The sequence below is a fragment of the Hypanus sabinus genome, chromosome 10 (genome assembly GCF_030144855.1).
Source record: "Hypanus sabinus isolate sHypSab1 chromosome 10, sHypSab1.hap1, whole genome shotgun sequence".
In the NCBI taxonomy this organism is placed as follows: domain Eukaryota; kingdom Metazoa; phylum Chordata; class Chondrichthyes; order Myliobatiformes; family Dasyatidae; genus Hypanus; species Hypanus sabinus.
Window position 1 is genome coordinate 109,777,670 of NC_082715.1, and position 19,524 is coordinate 109,797,193.

Below are 19,524 nucleotides of genomic sequence, written 5' to 3' on the forward strand. Positions count from 1 at the left end.
AAAATGAAGTCAGTCTTGTATTTTCAGCTCTTTTATTTTCCTTGTGATTAGTTTATGTTTTGGAGTTACAAACATAACACATATCAAGTGCTTTGCCAGGTCCCTGTAATCTGGTGTTCAAGTTATTTAAATATGAGGAGAAATTTGCTTAAGAGAATCAATCAAACATCTGCAGATCCACACATTATATATTTTTTTATTCAATGAAACAGATGAATTTCATCCAAACATTCAACAAATCGTTTAAAGACAGAACCTATACCAAGCTGATGAACATTGCTGTAGATAAGTAAATTTTGAATTTTTTTTCAAGGCACACCCAGAAATGAAATGGTTGCAATCTTTATTGTTTATTCCGTTTCCTTCAGGGTAGCTTTGGGACACAAAGCCTCCTCGTGTACCATACAATGAAAGCCTATCAGTGGATGTCCGACGTATTTTGCAAACGGATTGAAAAAACTGCCACATTATTGATAGGTCCACCATCAGTTGTCACGGACTGTGCACCCAGTGTTCACTCACAAATAACAGAATAAAATATATAAGCAGAGTGAAGCCAATGCCAACTGGCTCAATAATTTATTATCCAAATGCTGACGTATACACCAGGTCTGTGAGGATTTCAAAATGTATCATCCAGCATTATTTGTTCTCGCGACTGTCCAGCTGATGCCAGGACAGTGTGAGACATTCTCTTGTGAAAAGATCCCACTGCCTGTGGGATGTAAAAAGTCATGTGCTGCTTCACTGGGATGCAAAGATAATCATTATGTATCTTTTTATTACAGGTGGGTTTTAAAGAATAAAGAGGTAGTACTGCATGCTGCTTGCCAACAAAATTTTTGTGTGTGCCATCTTGGGCATGCATGCCATAGCTTTGCTTTCCCTGTTTTCTCTCTCAAATGTTATAAGCATGACAGTTTTCACTTCAGCTACATCTTGGAGTTGCAGATTGAATATTCTCATCATACTCTTCTGAAACCTCTTAACTATTCATTTATTCAAACTGTTTTGAGAGTAGAAGGTGTTATGCTTCTGAGTGAAAACAACAGTTGTAGTGACATCACATGCAGTGAGCAAAAATCTGGTCACATTTGCTTCTGAATTATCAATCTTACAAATGGGTAGTAATTTGACTGGTGTGCAAAGTGATCATTTTGTCAGATTGGAGCTGAGTTAAATTTTTGGAGTAATATTCAATAACAGTTGCTTCAAAATAGAAATGTTCAGTGATGGCACAATATCCCAAATGAGAAACTTAGCATTAGCTTCCTAAGTACCAATACCTCTTGGTTTGATTAAAGCATAAAGGTAATTTTAAATCTTCTAAACTTGACTCTTTTTTGGCAGATCTCGCTGGCACAATTTCTCATGGAGCTGGGAATGCAGGATTATCATTTCTTTCATTATGTCGGCTCTTTTCCTTATCGATGCGGTGGCAGTCAACTTTCTTCCCAACATGAATACTTTGTGGCTCGAGCTGTTGGTGGATTCTTTTGCTGTGGTAGCCTGGCTTGTTCATGGGCTGGCAATGACAGCTCTCAGCAGATCACAGTATCGACGTTCGTTGGGTCCAGTAGGACTGATGTTCTTTGCTGTCCTGCCTGCCCCTGCATCAATTATCATTCTAGTAGCTGACTGTCAAAATGGAAAAGTCACAAATTCAGAATACCTCTCTAGCTGGGTGAGATTCATTTTGATCAGTGCAGAATTAAGTTTGCTTCTTGTATACATAGTAGTGCTTGTCGTCTCGCACTTTAGAAGAGATGGGCAGGATTCTGAACGAGAGCCCCTGTTGCAGGGTGTGAGTACCAGATCTGAGGAACAGATTGCAATTGAGGAGGGGCCAAATTGGATCTCTTGCCTCTTCTACTTCTGGATGAACCCCCTCATGAAGCGAGGGTACAATCATCAGCTTGTCCAGCCCAACAATGTCTACCAGCTTCCACCAAAACTTCGCACTGAAACTATTGAAGAACTTTTTCAGAAATGCTGGCAGAAGTGTGCATTCATAGCATCAATGAAACACTCTGAACAAATACCTCAACCAGATAGGACCCAGAGCCCCCACAGAAATTCAGGGAGTGATCAAAGACAATTTGGGGCGACTCAGGAAAAGACCACACTTGCTCGCAAAGACCTGGAAGTCCATCTGTTGTCGGTCTTGCACAAAGCCTTTGGATTTCGTTATTACTCCCTGGGCATATTAAAATTTATAGGCAACATGCTAGGTTTTGCAGGACCTCTGCTTTTAAATCTGCTGGTTAATTTCATGGAGTCTGGTACTGAGCAAATGTCAAAGGGCATCTGGTACACGTTAGGACTGTTTCTGAGCACCTTTGTAGGTGCCATCATCCTCAACCAATTCAACTATCAAGTCATGATGGTTGGCATGTCAGTTCGAGCAGCTGTCATCTCTGCCATTTATCGCAAAGCCCTACGTGTCAATGCTACTACTCTGTCCAGGTTTTCTGTGGGAGAGATTGTCAGCTTCATGAGCACTGACACAGACCGGATAGTGAATTTTTTTTCCAGCTTTCACGAGGTGTGGAGCTTACCGTTTCAGTTTAGTATCACTCTGTACCTTCTGTACCAGCAGGTTGGTGTGGCATTCCTAGGGGGCCTTATTGTAGGGTTGCTGCTGGTACCATTAAACAAGGTCATTGCCAACATCATAATGGAGAATAACAAGAAAATGCTCGGACACAAGGATTCCAGAGTCATGGTAAGCATTACGTAAACTATTGATCTCAGAAACTCATGTGGTTTATTCTTAATCCAATTCTCATTCCATCCGCCTTCTTCCAATTGTTTCAGCCCTTCCTCTCTTCTGTTTTCCTTCACGTTTATCTTACTTCCATGTGTGCAGTTTGGCTGAACTGCTCCTTGTGGTAGCTCATTTTCTCCACTTTATTTTCTCTATTTTTGGCTGTTTTATGAGCATTTTCTCACAATATATGAAAACTGCAGAAAGCTGTCTGGTGAGCCAAAGAGGTCAGTGGCTACAGTCTTGTCACTGTATCCAGGAAATATCATTGCAGAAGCTAGTCACCCAGCAAATAGCCTTTTCCGAAAACCCCCTTATGGAAAGCACTATAGGGCTATTAAAAGAAAACAAAACTTTTCATCATGATAAAGATTTCTTCCCCCAGGCAGTTAATCTGATCAGCCATCTAGTTAACCCCCCACCCCACCCTGTCTATTACCCCAGACACTGAAATGCATTGTAAACAGTTTAAACTGCTTTCTCTAATGCTGTTTACTTTCTAAGTACATGCTGGTATTTATGTATTTATACAGATTTTATTCCATATCTGTACTTCAATATTTTTATATAATTCATTAATATTCAATATAATTCTTAATCGTGTGGATTTAGTGTTTTTATTGCATAACACACCAACACATCACAACAAGTTCCTAGCACATGTGAATGTATATGGCAATTAAACATGACCCTTGATAAACTTTACAGTTTTTATGTCCTTGTAAGCTCATATTGGGAACCTTAACCCTCCTATCCTGGTGTTATTCAGTGCAGAAGGGAAATCCATTGATTCTGATGTACTTTAAAATGAATTGTCTGAATGGCCCAACCAGACTGTAAGCAGATATCCCGATGTATTTCTGCGAATTCACTTTTTTACAGCCTCCACTTTCCATCTGCCAAAATTCAATGGTTTGCATTTACCATGGTTGAAATGAATCTGTCTATTACACACTTGTTCTGCTCTTGTTTATTACACCCTTCCCGTGTTGATTTTACTTGGTATCACTAATTGTGAAATTATCCTCCAGCTTTAAACAGTTCCTTTAAACAGGAAACAAAATGATCCCACCGTCAATTTTCTATTTCCTATTATTCAGACGCATATTTAACCCATATCGTGGGCAGACAGCTTGCTTTTTGACTACTTTTTCACTGACTGTAAGGTAGCAGATATTCAAATCTTTAATTCAGTACCTTTATCAAGACCTTGATGGAATTTCAAGTCCAACAACTAGTTCATATGAAATAATTTTACCCTGCTGGTCACCCTGATGATGTGAATTCCTTTTTGTGAATAGTATCACGGATAGTGAACTTTCATGAGACAATTATTCATCTGGACTTACCAACTGTGGTTAGAAATGCTCTCTCCTAGAGAACCCCTGCAAGTATAGACGCAAGATTTTGTAGGGTTCCTGTATGCTCCCTTTAAGTACAAATGCACATCTCTAGAAGCTCCACATAAATAGAAAAACATGTTCCTGGAGGGAGTTTCGCTGTACAGATGTACCCTCTTGGACATTCACTGGAATACAAATAAATGATCTCCAACACTACTGTAGGTATGGTACATACTGCTCAAGGCTGCTTAAAGGTCTGATGCATGCTGCTGGAGATCTCTGCAGATACAGTCAGGTAAGACTGCCTGCATATAGAAGCAAAGTGCTAGAAACCCTTGGATTTGCAGCTTTCTTGCTGGCCCCCTGTTGCTGTAGTGACATGTGACCAGAAGGTCCCCAAAGGTCCAGGTGCATGCCATGAGATCAGGAGTAGGAGCAGAATTAGGCCATTTCACCCATCAAATCTACTCCTCCATTCAATCGTGTATGATATTTTTTTCCAACCTTATTCTCCCTCCTCCCCTTAACTCTTAATAATCAAAAACCTTTCAATCTCTGCCTTAAGCACACCCATGGAGGCATCTTGATGATATAGGTGTATATTCCTAGAGGTTCTTGCTCCTGAAGGCATTCTGCAAGTACACGTTACTGCTCAAGGAGATTCCCAGTAGGGATGTGTGGCCCTGTGTATACCATAAACAAGGAAGCTGGTCCTTATTTTCCATCTGCAGACATCCCTCAGCTGATGAAGAATTACTCCATACCTTGGAAACATTTTGTCTTCAGGTGGTTGGGGCTTTATTATCCATCATCAGGATTGGTGTTGGCACCTCAAAATTCAGCATACCCACCCAGTCTATGGTCATGAGCTAAGGTGCTGACCTGATGATGCTGTGCATTTTTGCTGCATCTAATTATGGACAGAGATGGATACCTAAGTAGATAATGAAAGTGGGAAGCTCAAAGAACCTTTCTGCTGCTGGTGATGACAGAACTCAACATATATTCAGCTGAGTAAAGGCTGAAGCATTTGTAGTAAAAGTGCCTTTGTCTAATCCATTCTTGCTTTCTCCTGAGGCCCCATGATCACGATCTTTAGATAATTTGATTCACTCCCATGATACGAAGAAACAGCTGAGGACACTGTTGGCCCTGTGCAACACCCTGCGAGTGAAGCTGAATTCTTGTATTCCAAAATTGTTCTGTTGTGCTGTCAGAGCTTCAGCTCTGCATGTATCTGTACACACACACACATATATATATATATATATATATATATATATATATATATACAGAACAACAAGAATGAACTCAATGGCTTCAATCTTTGCAGTTTTTTAATTGGAGGGTCAAGGGAACCAGCAGAAAGAATAAAGCAGCTTTCAATAGATGAATAAAAAAGATTCTTCAGGCCTTTCTCTGTTGATTTTGAAGGGCACACCCGATTCCCTGCTTTACCCACTGATTGATTGGACTGAATCCCATTTCTTGGATCACATGCTAATTCTTGTCCTTGATTTCCCAGCTGATGACTGAGGCTCTGTTCGGAATGCGGGTAATAAAGTTCTACACTTGGGAGGATCACTTTATCGGAAAGGTTGATGGTTTTAGGAAGAAGGAGCTGCACCATCTCAGAATCATTAAGTACCTTGATGCAGTTTGTGTTTACATGTGGGCAGCTCTTCCCATTGTGATTTCCATAGTTACCTTTGTCACCTACACCCTGATGGGACACCAGCTTACTGCAGCCAAGGTCAGTCACTTATCTTTGCAAGTAGCCCAGATCTGTTTCTTCCCTCTTTCCAGTTAAAGTGATTGTTTTTTGTTTCTTGTTTCATGTCCTGAGATACAGTGAAAGACTCTTTTGCATGCCATCTCTGCAAATCATTTCATCACATCAGTACTTTGAGGTTGTACAAGGGAAGACAATAACCGAACACGGATTGCAGTTAAACAGTCACAGCGAAGCTGCAGTGCAGGCAGATAATGGGTGCAAGGCAATGACGAGTTAGATTGTGGCGTTACGAGTATCTTATTGTATAGGATCTTCATAAGTCACAGCATTGAGTATAAAAGCTGAGAGTGATGGTGCAATTGTACAGGTTGACGGTGAGGTTGCAGTAGGAATACTGTGTTCAGTTTTGCTCACCCTGCTATAGGAAAGATGTTATTTAACTGGAAACAGTGCTGGAGAGATCTACAAGGATGCTGCCAAAACTTAATGGATGGAGTTGCAGGGAGAGATTTAACAGCTAGAACTTTTCTTGGAGACTAAGAGGTGTTTAAGATAAATGAGGGGGAATGCTGTTGCTTTCTTCTGTTGTTTACATGATTTGTGTTTTTTTCTCTTTCTCTGTGCATTGTGTACTGTATTGGTCTTTTTACTTGATTTCTGGGGTTTCTTGTTTTGTGGCTGCCTGTAAGCAGACAAATCTCAAGGTTGTATAATTTATATATATTTTGATAATAAAGGTACTTTGAATGTCTGAATCTTTTGACAGAGTGAATACATCTAGTCTTTTTCCCCAGCACTAGGGAATCAACAACTAGAAGGCACAGATTTAAGGTGAGAGGGGAAAAATTTAATAGGAACTTGAGGGACAACTTTTTTTTTACACAAAGAATGGTTTATGTGTGGAATGATCTGCCAGAGGAGGTTATTGGGACAAATATAATAAAGACTTTTAGAAGGATAGGTATATGGATTAGAAAGATTTAAAATGTCAAATATTGGCAAATGGGACTAGCTTGAATGGAGTTGTCTTGGTTAGCATGGGCCAGCTAGTCCATACGGCTTGTTTCCAAGCTGTATGTCTTTATAAAATTAGAGGGAGAGTGGGATGAAGAATTAAAGTGGAAGATACTAAGAAGTCTAGGGCCACTCATGTGGAGTGGATAAAGGTGCTCTACCATGCAATCACCCATTATGTATCAGTTTTCCAGTGTAGCAAAGAGCATCAAATGTAAAAAGACTAGATTGGAAGATGTGCAAATGAATTACTACTTACTTGAAACCTGGACCCTTAGAGGATGGGGAAGGGTGAGGTCAAACAGTAGGTGTTGCACCTCCAAGAGACGCATAGAAAAATGCAGTTAAAGTGGTTTATGGAGATGACAGAGTGGTCCAGAGAGGGAACAGTCCCTTCAAAATGGAGAAAAGGGAGAGGAAGGGAAGAGTCCGACAGTGAAATCTTGCTCAAGGTTGTGGAAATTTTTCTCTCTCTCAGCATGTCACTCTCCCTATCCCATTCTTTTTCCTGTGACCCCCCACCCCACACATCTTTTCACAGTGCCCTCTCATTCTCTGTCCATGTTAACTGTCCACAACCACTCTTCCTCATCGCCCCTACCATCCAATCCATCTCTCCCTACCCAATAATTCTTTCACCCACTTAAAAGCCCATCTCATCTGTCTACGATATATTCTTCCCCATTCTATTCCCATTACAGTTTTCTTTCCTATGACATGCCCCCCTTTCCTTTTTGCAGGTGTTTACAGCCTTGGCTTTGGTGGGAATGCTAATTATGCCCCTAAATAACTTCCCCTGGGTCCTGAATGGGATATTACAGGCAAAGGTCTCCTTGGATCGGATCCAGCGTTTCCTGCTGCTCTTTGACCAGGATCTCCACACCTACTATACAGCAGGTAAATAATTTCCATTTCTGAATCCAATTTGTGGTATAATATCTTTCCAGCTATACTTGCCAGGCACTTTGCCACAAGTAAATTTTTGAATGGACTTAATTGCATCCCCTCATTTTCCAAAATAATGTGAATTAACTTTTTTATTATGTTGTGTATGGTGATAAAATCCTAAACACTGGAACTTTGTGCTTGGTGCAGGCAGACCTGAAGATCCTAACTCGGCAGTTGAGCTGCATAATGCTTCCTTCTCCTGGAAACCCAGTGAAATTTCTGAAGATCAAAGTTATGGTAAATATGAGACTGAGCAAGATGGTAGCCTGAAGCTCTTGAATCTGAATCTGATGTTGAGAAAGGTCAGTTCATTCTCTAAAAAATATTATTTTATGTCTGTAAAGAAAGGATTAATCACATAATCTTAAACTTACTCATATTATACTACTCCTCTTTTATTTAAAAGTCTGTTATATGTTCACCCCAATCTTTGTTTAACAGGGAGTTTAAGAGTTCTGTTTGTCCCCCCACTACCCCCACTACACTTTTTCTCTTTTATGTTTCTTCTGTCACAAATGTAGTTTCTTCAGCAACCTGGCCCTTTGGATGTTCCACCTTCTCCTTTATCTGTGCTGCCAGCAAAATGTTATTTACCCCAGCCTAAATTAGTAACTTGGCTTTCAAACCCTGCAAGCTTTAAACATAATTCTTCAGTGCATATTTATCACTCAAATTATGGTGGTCTTAACTGAACACCATGCTTTACTTCCAGACCTTGTACTATTTGAATAGAATAATTGTTATCGTTCCCTCTCTCGCTTTCCCTCACCACCGATCACCCCTCACATGGATTCACCCGCCTTTTATATTGGCCATTTCCCCTCTTTCTTTCCAGTCCTTACCTCTGTCTGTTGGGATGATGTCCCTGCTGCAGCAAAGCAGACAGAAAAACATCGTCATCCCATATGAGGTTGGAGTTTCAGAGAAACTCAGAAGGATTTTAAAAAAGACACCAAATTCCACACCACCAGGTTCAGGAACTGTTATTACCCCTCAACCATTAGGTTCTTGAACTGGAGGGAATAACTTCACTCCACTTCGAATTTTGAACTTCATAAGGAAAGCATCAGACGAGTAAAAGGAATATGATAATTTAGCAGATATCCTCAACATTATTTAAAACAATTTGGGTTAATAAAAAGGACATTGTTTTTGACTGCTGATGGTTTTGAAGATGCCACTGATAAAAATGTAAAGGAAGAACTAATAAATGTAATATATTCAGATTTTCGTAAGTGACCCTTTCTGTCTCTGATCCCTGATGAAGACTGACTCATTGACCTGCGGATTCCTCTTCCTGAAGTCAATAATCAGCTCCTTGGTCTTGCTGACATTGGGTGAGAAGTTGTTGTTATGATATCACTCAGGTAGATTTTCAGTCTCCCTCCTTAATGCTGATTTACCACTATCTTTGTTACGGTCAAAGGCAGTGGTGTCGTCAGTAAACCTGAATATGGCATTGGAGCCTCACAGTCATAAGTTTAAAGTGAGTAGAGCAAGAGACTAGGCTCACGGTCTTGTGGTTCACCTGTGCTGATGGAGGTTGTGGAGGACATTTTGATGCCAATCTGAACTGACTGGGGTCTGCAGGTAAGGAAATCAAGGATCCAGTTGCACAAGGAGATTTTGAGGACTAAGTTTTGGAGCTTATTGAATGTTTTTGAGGGGAGGGATAGTTTTGAATATCATGCTATAGTCAATGAAGAGCATCCTGTTGTATGCATCTTCTCTTTCTAAATGTTCCAGAGTTGAGTGAAGAGTCAATGAAGTGGCATCTGCTGTTGACATGTTGTGACAGTAGACAAATTGGAGCTGATCCAAATCACTTCACAGGCAGGAGCTGGTATGTTTCATCACTATCGTCTCAAGACGCTTCATCACAGTGGATGTAAGTGCTACTGGACGATAGTCATTGAGGCAGGTTGCCATGTTCTTTTTAGGCACTGGTGTAATTGAAGTCTCTTGAATAAGGTGTGTACCTCAGACTCTCAAAACGAGAAGCTAAGCATATCAGTGAACACTCCAGCCTGTTGATCAGCACCAGAAAGCAACATATGATGTTTGCCCTTACTTCATTTTTATTTCTTCACCATCATTCCTGTCAATGAAGCACTCAGAATATTATAGTCAACTCGTGTCCCATGTCTCTGTTGTTTCCTTTGTTTAGAACATGGAGCAATACAGTCAGGAACAGGGCCTTCGGCCCACAACATCTGTGCCAAACATAGTGTTAAATCTCTTCTGTCTGCCTGCACATGATCTCTTTGCCTCCATTCCTGTATGTTAAAACCCTCTTAAATGCCACTATCATTTACTTTCACTCCTGCCCCTGGGATTCAGGCATTTACCACTGTGTGTAAAAAAAAACACTCAACTCCTCTCACCTTAAATCAATATATCTAGTATTTGCCTTTCTACCCTGGGAAAAATTTCTACTACCCTATTTATGCTTGTCATAAATCTACAAACTATCTTTGTCATGATCTTACTGTGTTGGATCAAGTTTGGTGGGATTTCTGATGACTTTCTGCTCTTCACTGCACTCTCAAATGGATAAATTCACCACACTTACAGATTTTGCTTCTGTCTGTCTGCAGGGGCAACTGATTGGAATTGTTGGAAAGGTGGGCTGTGGCAAGAGTACTCTGTTAGCAGCAGTAATGGGAGAACTCAACAGGTAATGCACAAATGTATAGAAATTGCAAGAATGGGACAAGTATTTAACCCATTTTTGATTTAAGGATGCTTTTTCTGTAACCACTTTCTCCCCCATCTTCCTTTCAATTTAATTATTAACATTCACTTAGTTACTTCGTCAGCAATCAAGAGCCGGTTAGTCTCATGTCTTTGTAAAGTTCCCTTGCCTCAATCTCTCATATTTGTTCTTGATCCTCCTGCCTAACCTTTTGGTTTTGTAGATCAGAATTTTCATTCATAATTTACTGAAGTATCTTCCAGGGAATCCGGCTGAGAAGGAGAAATGTGTCCTTTTTTCAGAAAGGCCTTCTTTTGAGTGCAGTTCAGTTCCTTTCTACGACCACGTTGCTGTGGAAAGATGCTGAGTACAATGTAGAGAGGAGAGTTATCCTCCCACTGCTACACTGCCAGTTCAAAATTGTTTCCAGTGGTGCTAATGAGAGCTGCTAATTCAGTGTTAGTTCTTACTGTTGTTGGGAGTTCAGAGTATGACTTGTGCTCCCTCAGATGTGAGTTATTAAAGGAGATTGAACATACAATGTATTGTTAGGGAGCTCAGCATCCTTGCCAACTTGTTGAGGGATATCTTGGCTCTGCACATTCATTAAGTTTGAGAAGATAGGTTGGTTCACATGCTAAAAATTCTGTCATTGAAGAGTTAGAATATTACTGGGTAAATGCCCTCAGAGGCCACTTTATTAAGTACATTTGCTCATACATGTAATTCTCTAATCAGCCAATCATGTGGCAGCATCTCGATGCATAAAAGCACACATACATGGTCAACAGGTATAGTTGTTGGTCAGGCCAAACTTCAGAATAGGGAAGAAATGTGATCCAAGTAACTTTGACTGTGGGATGATTGTTCTGCCATTTGGGGGAGGTATTTGTGTTGGTAAAAATGCCTTATTAATGAGAGGGGCCAGAGGAGAAAGGCCAGACTGGTTTAAGCTGACAGGAAGATGACAGTAACTCAGAAAGCTGCAAGTTACAACAGCCTCTCTGAATGCAGAACACATCGAACCTTGAAGTGGATGGGCTTCAGCAGATGAAGATCACACCAGGTTGCACTCCTGTACCGAATAAAGTGGTCATTGAGTGTACACTGCAGTTCTCGACCCTTTGTCCAGCAAAGGACATCCTAACATTGGAGGTAGTCCAAAGGAGATTGACCAGGCTGATTCCTGGGATAAACTGTTTGGTCCAGTACACCTGAAAGTTTGGAAGATTGGGAGTGGGGGGCGGTTATTCAAACATAGAAGATCATAAGGAAACTTCTCAGGATAGATGTTGGGAATTTTCCTGTAGTAGATGAGTCTCAAACAAGGGGGTGTAAATATAAGATTGGAGGCCAGACATTTGAAACTGACATTTGCTGAAATTTAACACTTACACAGATGCTGGAATCTGGAGTAACCAACAAATCCACTGGAGGAGCTCAGCAGGTCGAGCAGCATCTGTAGGAGGAAAATTGTCTGTGTTTTTGGTCAAAACCCTGCATCAGGGTTGAGAGGAGAGAGACGAGATGGCCAATATAAAGAGGGGAGGGGAGTGTTAAGAAAGGAGGCTGAGGTTGGCGGACTGAAGAGGGGTGGTGGAGGGGAGCAATGATGGAGTTAGGAAACAATGGCAGGTTAAATGATAGATGGAGGCAGACAGAGAGAGAGAGTGGAAAGAGAAGAAAAACAGACTGAGGTGTGGGGGTGGATAGGAGACAGGTACTGGGGGGGAGAAGCAGGAACCATTAGGGGAGAAATGAATGGTAGTTGAAACCAGAACCAGATTGAGAGTGTGAGAGCCTGTGGGTGTGCAGTGATGGATAGAACCAGAGGGTGAAGGGGATGGAGAAAGGTGAGGCCGGTCTCTGGGGAAGGGTTATGACGACAGGGGGGCAACAGTGGGTGGATCAGAAGAGGATTGTAAGGAGACGGTGAGCAAATCAGGCTGCTATGAATGAGCAGACATGATGCTAAGTTTACGGAGAAGTAAGTGGAGGAGTTGGATTGATCGGATTGCCAGTGTAGACTCGACAGGCCATGTAACTTCATCCTAAGTCATTGAGAAATGTGGATATAATAGCAAAAAAAAAGAAAATCTGTGTTTTCTTAGTAAATCTGTGTTTTGTCAGTAAATTTGTTGGTGTTATTTCTGAATAAATGGATTTCTTATTGGGCAACACACAAGTTCGAAATGTTAGGGTGGAGGGGAAGGAGAGGAGCCCTTTGGCTTTCGGAGAACAGTTTTTCCATGTCAGAGCTTATTGAGATATGCTGCAGCATCAGAATATTTCTTCATTTTTTTATTAATTTTTATGGGTTTCTACAGTACTACAAAAAAAATCAACAAAATGGAGATTAATACAGTGCAAAGCAAATGTATCTAATATATAATTCATAACAATAAGAAAAAAGCACCCAAAATAAAATCATATGAAGTTAGTATCCACCCCACCCTCCCACTGCAAAGCTCCAGGCCAACCATTACAATATGTAAAAGAAAAATGAATTGGAGCGTTCGACCCCACAGAGCTGTAAATATATATAAAAAATGTAATGCCTACTATCAAAACTATAATGTAATTCCCAGTAAAAAAAGTAAAACACAGGGAAAAAAAAGCTGAAAGTAAGGGATTATGGTACAGAAAAGAAGAATAAACTTAATCTAAAGAAGAGTTATGAAAGTATTCAAGAAAAGGTCCCTACACCTTATGAAACTTTATGTCAGAATTGAGAAGTGAATAATGAATCTTTTCAAGGTCTAACATCACTAAGCCATTGAGCATGAGCAACATCGCTCCACCTGAGGAGAACTAAGCATCTAGCCAAAAGAGAGGCAAAAGATAGTGTTTGACATTTAGTCAAATGCATGTCTGCCTCACCCAAGGTGCTAAAAAGAGCAATCAGAGTGCTAATCAGAGTGCAATCAGAGTTCTAAGTGGCAGATCAGAATACTTCTGCACCTTTATCTTCTCAGATTCTCAAAGACATACACTTTTGAGTCATAAAATCAAACTGCATGGAGCCAGCCTTTTGGCCCAAATACTCCATGCTTTCAAAGATTTCCACAGAACTTTGTCCCATTTCCTGTATTTCTTTCTCATCCATATACCTGTCCAAGGCTCTTCACATGTTGATATGCTTGCCTCAACCACTTCATCTTGCAGCTTGCTTCACCCTTGAGGTGAAAAGTCTTTTTACCCTCAGGTTCCTAGTTATTTTTTTCCTTTTCACCATAAACCTATGCCCTCCAGTTCTTGATTCCCTCTCCCAAGGAAAAAGACTGTGCCCTTACCCCTCACTTTCCTATGCAATGATGATCAAAATCCCAACCTCTTGCCTTAACCCAGACACTGAAATCCTGGCAATTTTCTTATAAAGCTCCTCTGCACTTTTTCCAGCTTAATGGCAGGGTGACCAAACTGAATACATTATTCCAAATGTAACTTCAGCAATGTCTTGTACAACAGCAACATAACACCCCAACTCTATACCCAATGTCCAGCATGCCAAAAGCTTTCTTTACCACCTTATCTACTTGTGATTTCACTTCCAGGGAACCATGAACTGATATTTCTCTGTAGGTCCAGAAGTTCCCCAACATTTTCCAATGCTGACCATTCTCTGTGAAAATCGTTCACTGATTGACCCCAAAATGCAACCCGTTTATTGAAATTAAAGAACATTTGTCCTTCCCCAAGCCACTTTTTCAGCTGATCAAGATCCCTCTGTTAAATCATGATAATCGTTTTCACCGTCTCTGGTACCATCTATCTGCAAACTTACCAAGTTTAATTCTCATTCAAGAAATTTTATAACGAGAATCCATCCCAAGGTATTTCTATCTATCTATCTCCCTATCTCTCATTATTTACTGTCAAAGATGAACGGAGAGGAATTGTCACAGTTACGGACTGTCTCAGTTTACCTTTCACATTTTTTAAAAAACTGTTTTGACTGCACTCTCAGGTACAATACTGTGCAAAAGTCTTAGGCACTCCAGATTTTTTATGTAAATGTTGTTTTTGATGGTTTTTTTGTTTTCTGCATTAGTGTGTGGGTAGAAAAGAGCAAATTTTAGATATTCAAACATTTAGTTTCCAAAGCATTAAATGTTAACAGAGAATTTTATTAATTAAAGGAAGTAGCATATTAAGTAATAGGTCACTTTTCAAATAAAAACTTGATTACTTTCTAGGTATCTCGCCCAGTGCATGATTAAACCAAACCTTTTGTAGGATTTTCTGTTTGAGGGCATTGGAGTTTCCATACCAGGCTGAGATGCAGTCTGGCAATATACTCTGCACTACACATCAAAAAATATTTGTCAAAGTTTTAGATATCATGGAAATCTTTGCAAATTCCTAAGGAAGTAGAGATGCTGCCTTTCTTACTTCATAATTACACTTACGTGCCAGGCCCAGGACAGGCCCTCTGAAATGATAACTCCGAGGAATTTGTTGCTGACCCTCCCCACCTCTGATCCTCCAATGAGGACTGGCTCGTGGACCTCTGGCTTTCTCCTCCTGAAGTCACTCAGCTCCGTGCTCTTGCTGACATTGAGTTGCGGCACCACTCAGCCAGAATTTCAAACTCCCTCCTATGTGCCAATTTATCAATAACTTTGATTTGGCCTAAGACAGTGGTGTTAACAGCAATCTTGAATATGGTTTCCCAAGCGGATATTTTGTGTCAGACAGGAGTTTCAAGATGTCCTGTTCAAGCTCTGGGCAAGGTTGAGGACACAGTGGTCAGCCACGGAAACTGAGTGTAGCAGACGAGAGATACGTCAAACTGAGTTCCTTTTCAGATCGGAAGAAGTCCAGCAATGCTGTCAGCTCTGAACTCAGAAACGACTGGAACCCTAGAACACCCTCTGCAGCCCAAAGAAGTCTTGTCAGAAGTGGTCTTCATGGAAGAGTTGCTGCCAAAAAGTGCAAAAGCGAAAGTGCAAACAAAGCCAAGAGACTCACAAAAGACTCACAGAAACACAAGGGCTGGGATGCTGAACAATGGCAACAAGTGTTCTGTAAGAATTAATGGAATCCTCACTGCTGAGAAGCACAAGTAGATTCTCATCCATCATGCAATGCCATCAGGGAGGCATCTGATCGATCCCAACTTCATTCTGCAGCAGGACAATGACCCCAAACACACAATCAAAGTCAAAAAGAACAATCTTCAGCAAAAAGAACAAGGAGTTCTACATCCACAGACCCCTGATCTCAACATCATCGAGGCTGTCTGGGATTACCTGGAGAGACAGAATGACACAGCCAAAGCCTGCAGAAGAACTGTGGCAAGTTCTCCAAGATTCGTGGAACAACCTACAAACGATTCTTCCTCAGAAGGCTGGCATCATTCAATGTTTGTAGTGAGATGCTGAAGATGTTCTATCGGTCAGTTGTGGAGAGCGCCCTCTTCTTTGTGGTGGCGTGCTGGGGAGGCAGCATTAAGAAGAGGGACGCCTCACGTCTTAATAAGCTGGTAAGGAAGGCGGGCTCTGTCGTGGGCACAGAACTGGAGAGTATGACATCGGTGGCAGAGCTGAGGGCACTGAGTAGGCTACGGTCAATCATGGAAAACCCTGAACATCCTCTGCACAGCACCATCCAGAGACAGAGAAGCAGCTTCAGCGGCAGGTTGCTGTCAATGCAATGCTCCTCAGACAGGATGAAGAGATCATTACTCCCCTACGCCATTCGGCTCTACAATTCAATCACCAGGGGCAAGACATGTTAAAGTGCTGGGGTTAGGACTGAGCTTAAATTACCACTCAATACACCTTAGTAAGCTATTTAAGAACTTTTTAAAAGCTATTTATTAATGCTTTTTGGGAGAGTGATTTTAGATGCATATCATATTTATACTGAGTTAAATACTGTATGTAATTAGTTTTGCTACAATAAATGTATGGGACACTGGAAAAATGTTGAATTTCCCCTTGGGGATGAATAAAGTATCTATCTATCTATCTAATAAAACTGCTCGACAGTGTACCTGAGAGAATTAATGCAATTTTAAAGGCAAAGAGTAGTCACATCAAATATTGATTTCATTTAGTTTCTTACTGTTTATTGTTCTTTATTGTAATTTTTTTGTTATTTAGAAACTTTTCATTCTTTTTGAAAGCATTTTTGTTTCACAGAGTTTTTTTTATATGTGTCTGAGAGTTTTGCACAGTATTGCATATCACTAAAGGATTATTTTTTTCAATCTTGGTACTACTGTCACCTATAACAACAAGTGTTGCATGCAAAGCCTGTGCACAGAGAAGGACATAAGTTTGTAATAATTCTTCCCAATCCTCATCAGGAGACTGCGGTCAATGTGGATCGGAAATAACATCTCCTTGCTGACAATCAACACGGGGCCTCAAGAATGTGAGATTAAGCCACTGCTCTACGCTCTCTACACCCATGACTGTGTGGCTTGGCACAGCTCAAACGCCATCTGTAAATACGCCAATGACACAACTATTGTTGGCAGAATTTCAGGTGGTGATGAGGAGACGTAAGGGAGTGAGATAGAGTAGCTGGTTGAGTGGTGTCACAACAACAACCTTGCACTCAATGTCAGTAAGACCAAGGAATTGATTGTGGGCTTCAGGAAGGGGAAGTCAAGGGAACACACTCCAGTCCTCATTGAGAGATCAACAGTGGAAAGGGTGAGCAGCTTCAATCATGGTGTCAACATCTCTGAAGATCTACCCTGGGTCTAACATCTTGATGCAGTTACAAAGAAGACAGCTGCTGTATTTCATTAGGAATTTGAGGAGACCTGGTGTGTCACCAAAGACTCTGGCAAATTTCTAAAGATGCAACTAGTGGGAATATTCTCCTTGGTACATCACTGTCTGGTGTCGAGGGGCCACTGCGCAGGATCAGGAATTTGTAAGCTCAGGTCAGCTCCATCATGGGCATTAGTCTTCCCAGCATCAAGGACACCTTCAAAGGGCAGTATCTCAAAAAGTCAACTTCTCATTGCTACTATCAAGGAGGAGGTACAGGAGCCTGGAAACACACACCCGTCAAGTCGCTTTATTGTCATTTCAACCATAACTGGTGGTACAGTACACAGTAAAAATGAAACAATGTTCCTCCAGGACTATGGTGCTACATGAAACAACACAAAACTACACTAGACTACCTGAAACAACACAAAACTACATTAGACTTCAGACCTACACCGGACTACATAAAGTGCACAAAACAGTGCAAGACAGTACAATAATTAATAAACAAGACAATAGACACAGTAAAAGGCAAATTACTATACAATTAATGATGAAAATGTAAACAATATTTTAGCAGGAATTGAGAAAAAAATTGCAAAGTGAGTGGAGTGGTGTTCAGTTGAGTGTGTGTGTGTGTGTGTGTATGTCAGAGTAGACTCTGGGAATTGAGGAGTCTAATGGCTTGGGGGAAGAAACTGTTACACAGTCTGGTTGTGAGAGCCCGAATGCTTCGGTACCTTTTGCCAGATGTTCGGAACAATTTCTTCTCTTCCACCATCAGAATTCTGAATGGACAATGAACCTCACTTTTTTTCTTTTATTGCTCTCTTTTTGCCCTACCTATTTATTTTTAAAAATATATTATTGTTTTTTTTATTATCATGTATTGCACTGTACTGCTGCTGCAGACTAACAAATTTACAACATATCCCAGCGGTATTAAAGCTAATTCTGACTGTAACCCTGGAAAATATCGGAACCCACTTGTTTCTCTATACAGCAACTAATCCAGTCACCCTCTGAAGTGCCAAATGGCTGATTTTTGCCTTTACCTTGAAAGAAATATTGTTGGATCTATGTAGTTCAAATTGGGTTGTGGAGCAGCAGAATTGATGCACGAGAGCATTTGTTTTCCTGCACTGGTAATTAAAGTATGTCATTTAGGTTGCAGATGAGTGAAATGGTGGTCTTTATGTACTGAGTACAAGTGTTCAATAGCTATATCAGGCTCCGATTGGACCATATCTGGAGTAGTATTTGGATTCCATTGGGCCATTCCCTTCGAGACAAAGCCAGAATATTTTGGCCTTTAGAAAAAGTACATTGTCGATAGAGGACAATGCAATCTGAAGCTGTGGCTCAGATTCCTGGGCAAAGTGGCTGAAGCCTGGCCCTATCTACCAGAATGTAGATACATTGAGGTGTGATGATTCTATCAGTCTTCTCAGAATATTAAGGGCAACTTAAGGTGGTAGGGTTGCGTGGCACAAAAATCTCTGAGAGGTTGCACAGGAAATTAACTTCAGTTCTTTCTTCGCAGATGTTGTTTGGCATATATTTCTATCATTAAAATTTTTATTTATGGCAAATTAGATATTGTTCCTGTTTCATTTCCCTGTAGTTCAAATATCAGTCTACCTCACCTTCAAATGATTCAGCAGCTGTTTCCTGTGGCAGACAATGCCAGACATTTATTTCTCTTTTCATGTTATATGTTAATAATTTGGATGATGTAAATGATTTCTTTGTGGCTCAGTTTGCAGGTGATATGAAGATAGGTGGGCGTGCATGTAGTGTTCAGGAAGCGGGAAGTCTGTAGAAAGACAGACAGTTTGGGAGAATGAGCAATGAAGTGGTAAATGGAATATGGTGTAGGGAACTGTATGGTCATACACCTTGGTATAAGGAAAAATTGTATAGACTATTTTCAAAATGAGAAGCAAATTCAGAAATCGGAGGTACAAAGGGACTTCGAAGACCTCATGCAGGATTGCCTAAAGGTAAACTTGCAGGTTGAGTCAGTGGTAAGGAAAGCAAATGCAATGTTGGCATTCATTTTGAGAGGACTGGAATATAAAAGCTAGGATGCAATGCTGAGTCTTTATAAGGCAGACCACACTTGGAGTATTGTGAGCAGTTATTGTCCCCTTATCTAAGAAAGGATATGCTAATATCGGAGAAGGTCCAGAGGAGGTTCACCAGAGTGATTCCAGGAATGAAAGGATTAACGTATAAGGAATGTTTGATGCTTTTGGGCCTGGACTAGCTGGATTTTAGATAGATAGATA

At 40.7% G+C, this 19,524-nt stretch overlaps 1 protein-coding gene across 5 annotated transcripts in view; it reads left to right on the forward strand.

The window, feature by feature from the left end:
- abcc10 (ATP-binding cassette, sub-family C (CFTR/MRP), member 10) overlaps positions 1 to 19,524 on the forward strand; it is a 94,214-nt gene that overhangs the window by 14,430 nt on the left and 60,260 nt on the right. For 3 of the 5 annotated variants that reach the window (XM_059982592.1, XM_059982594.1, XM_059982593.1), the window contains exons 3-7: positions 1,351 to 2,725; positions 5,636 to 5,863; positions 7,600 to 7,756; positions 7,955 to 8,109; positions 10,405 to 10,484. In XM_059982592.1, the coding sequence (XP_059838575.1) occupies positions 1,351 to 2,725; positions 5,636 to 5,863; positions 7,600 to 7,756; positions 7,955 to 8,109; positions 10,405 to 10,484 (1,995 nt within the window). The remainder of the gene's footprint in view (positions 1 to 1,350; positions 2,726 to 5,635; positions 5,864 to 7,599; positions 7,757 to 7,954; positions 8,110 to 10,404; positions 10,485 to 19,524) is intronic. The other 2 variants (XM_059982596.1, XM_059982595.1) reach the window with 2 other exon arrangements.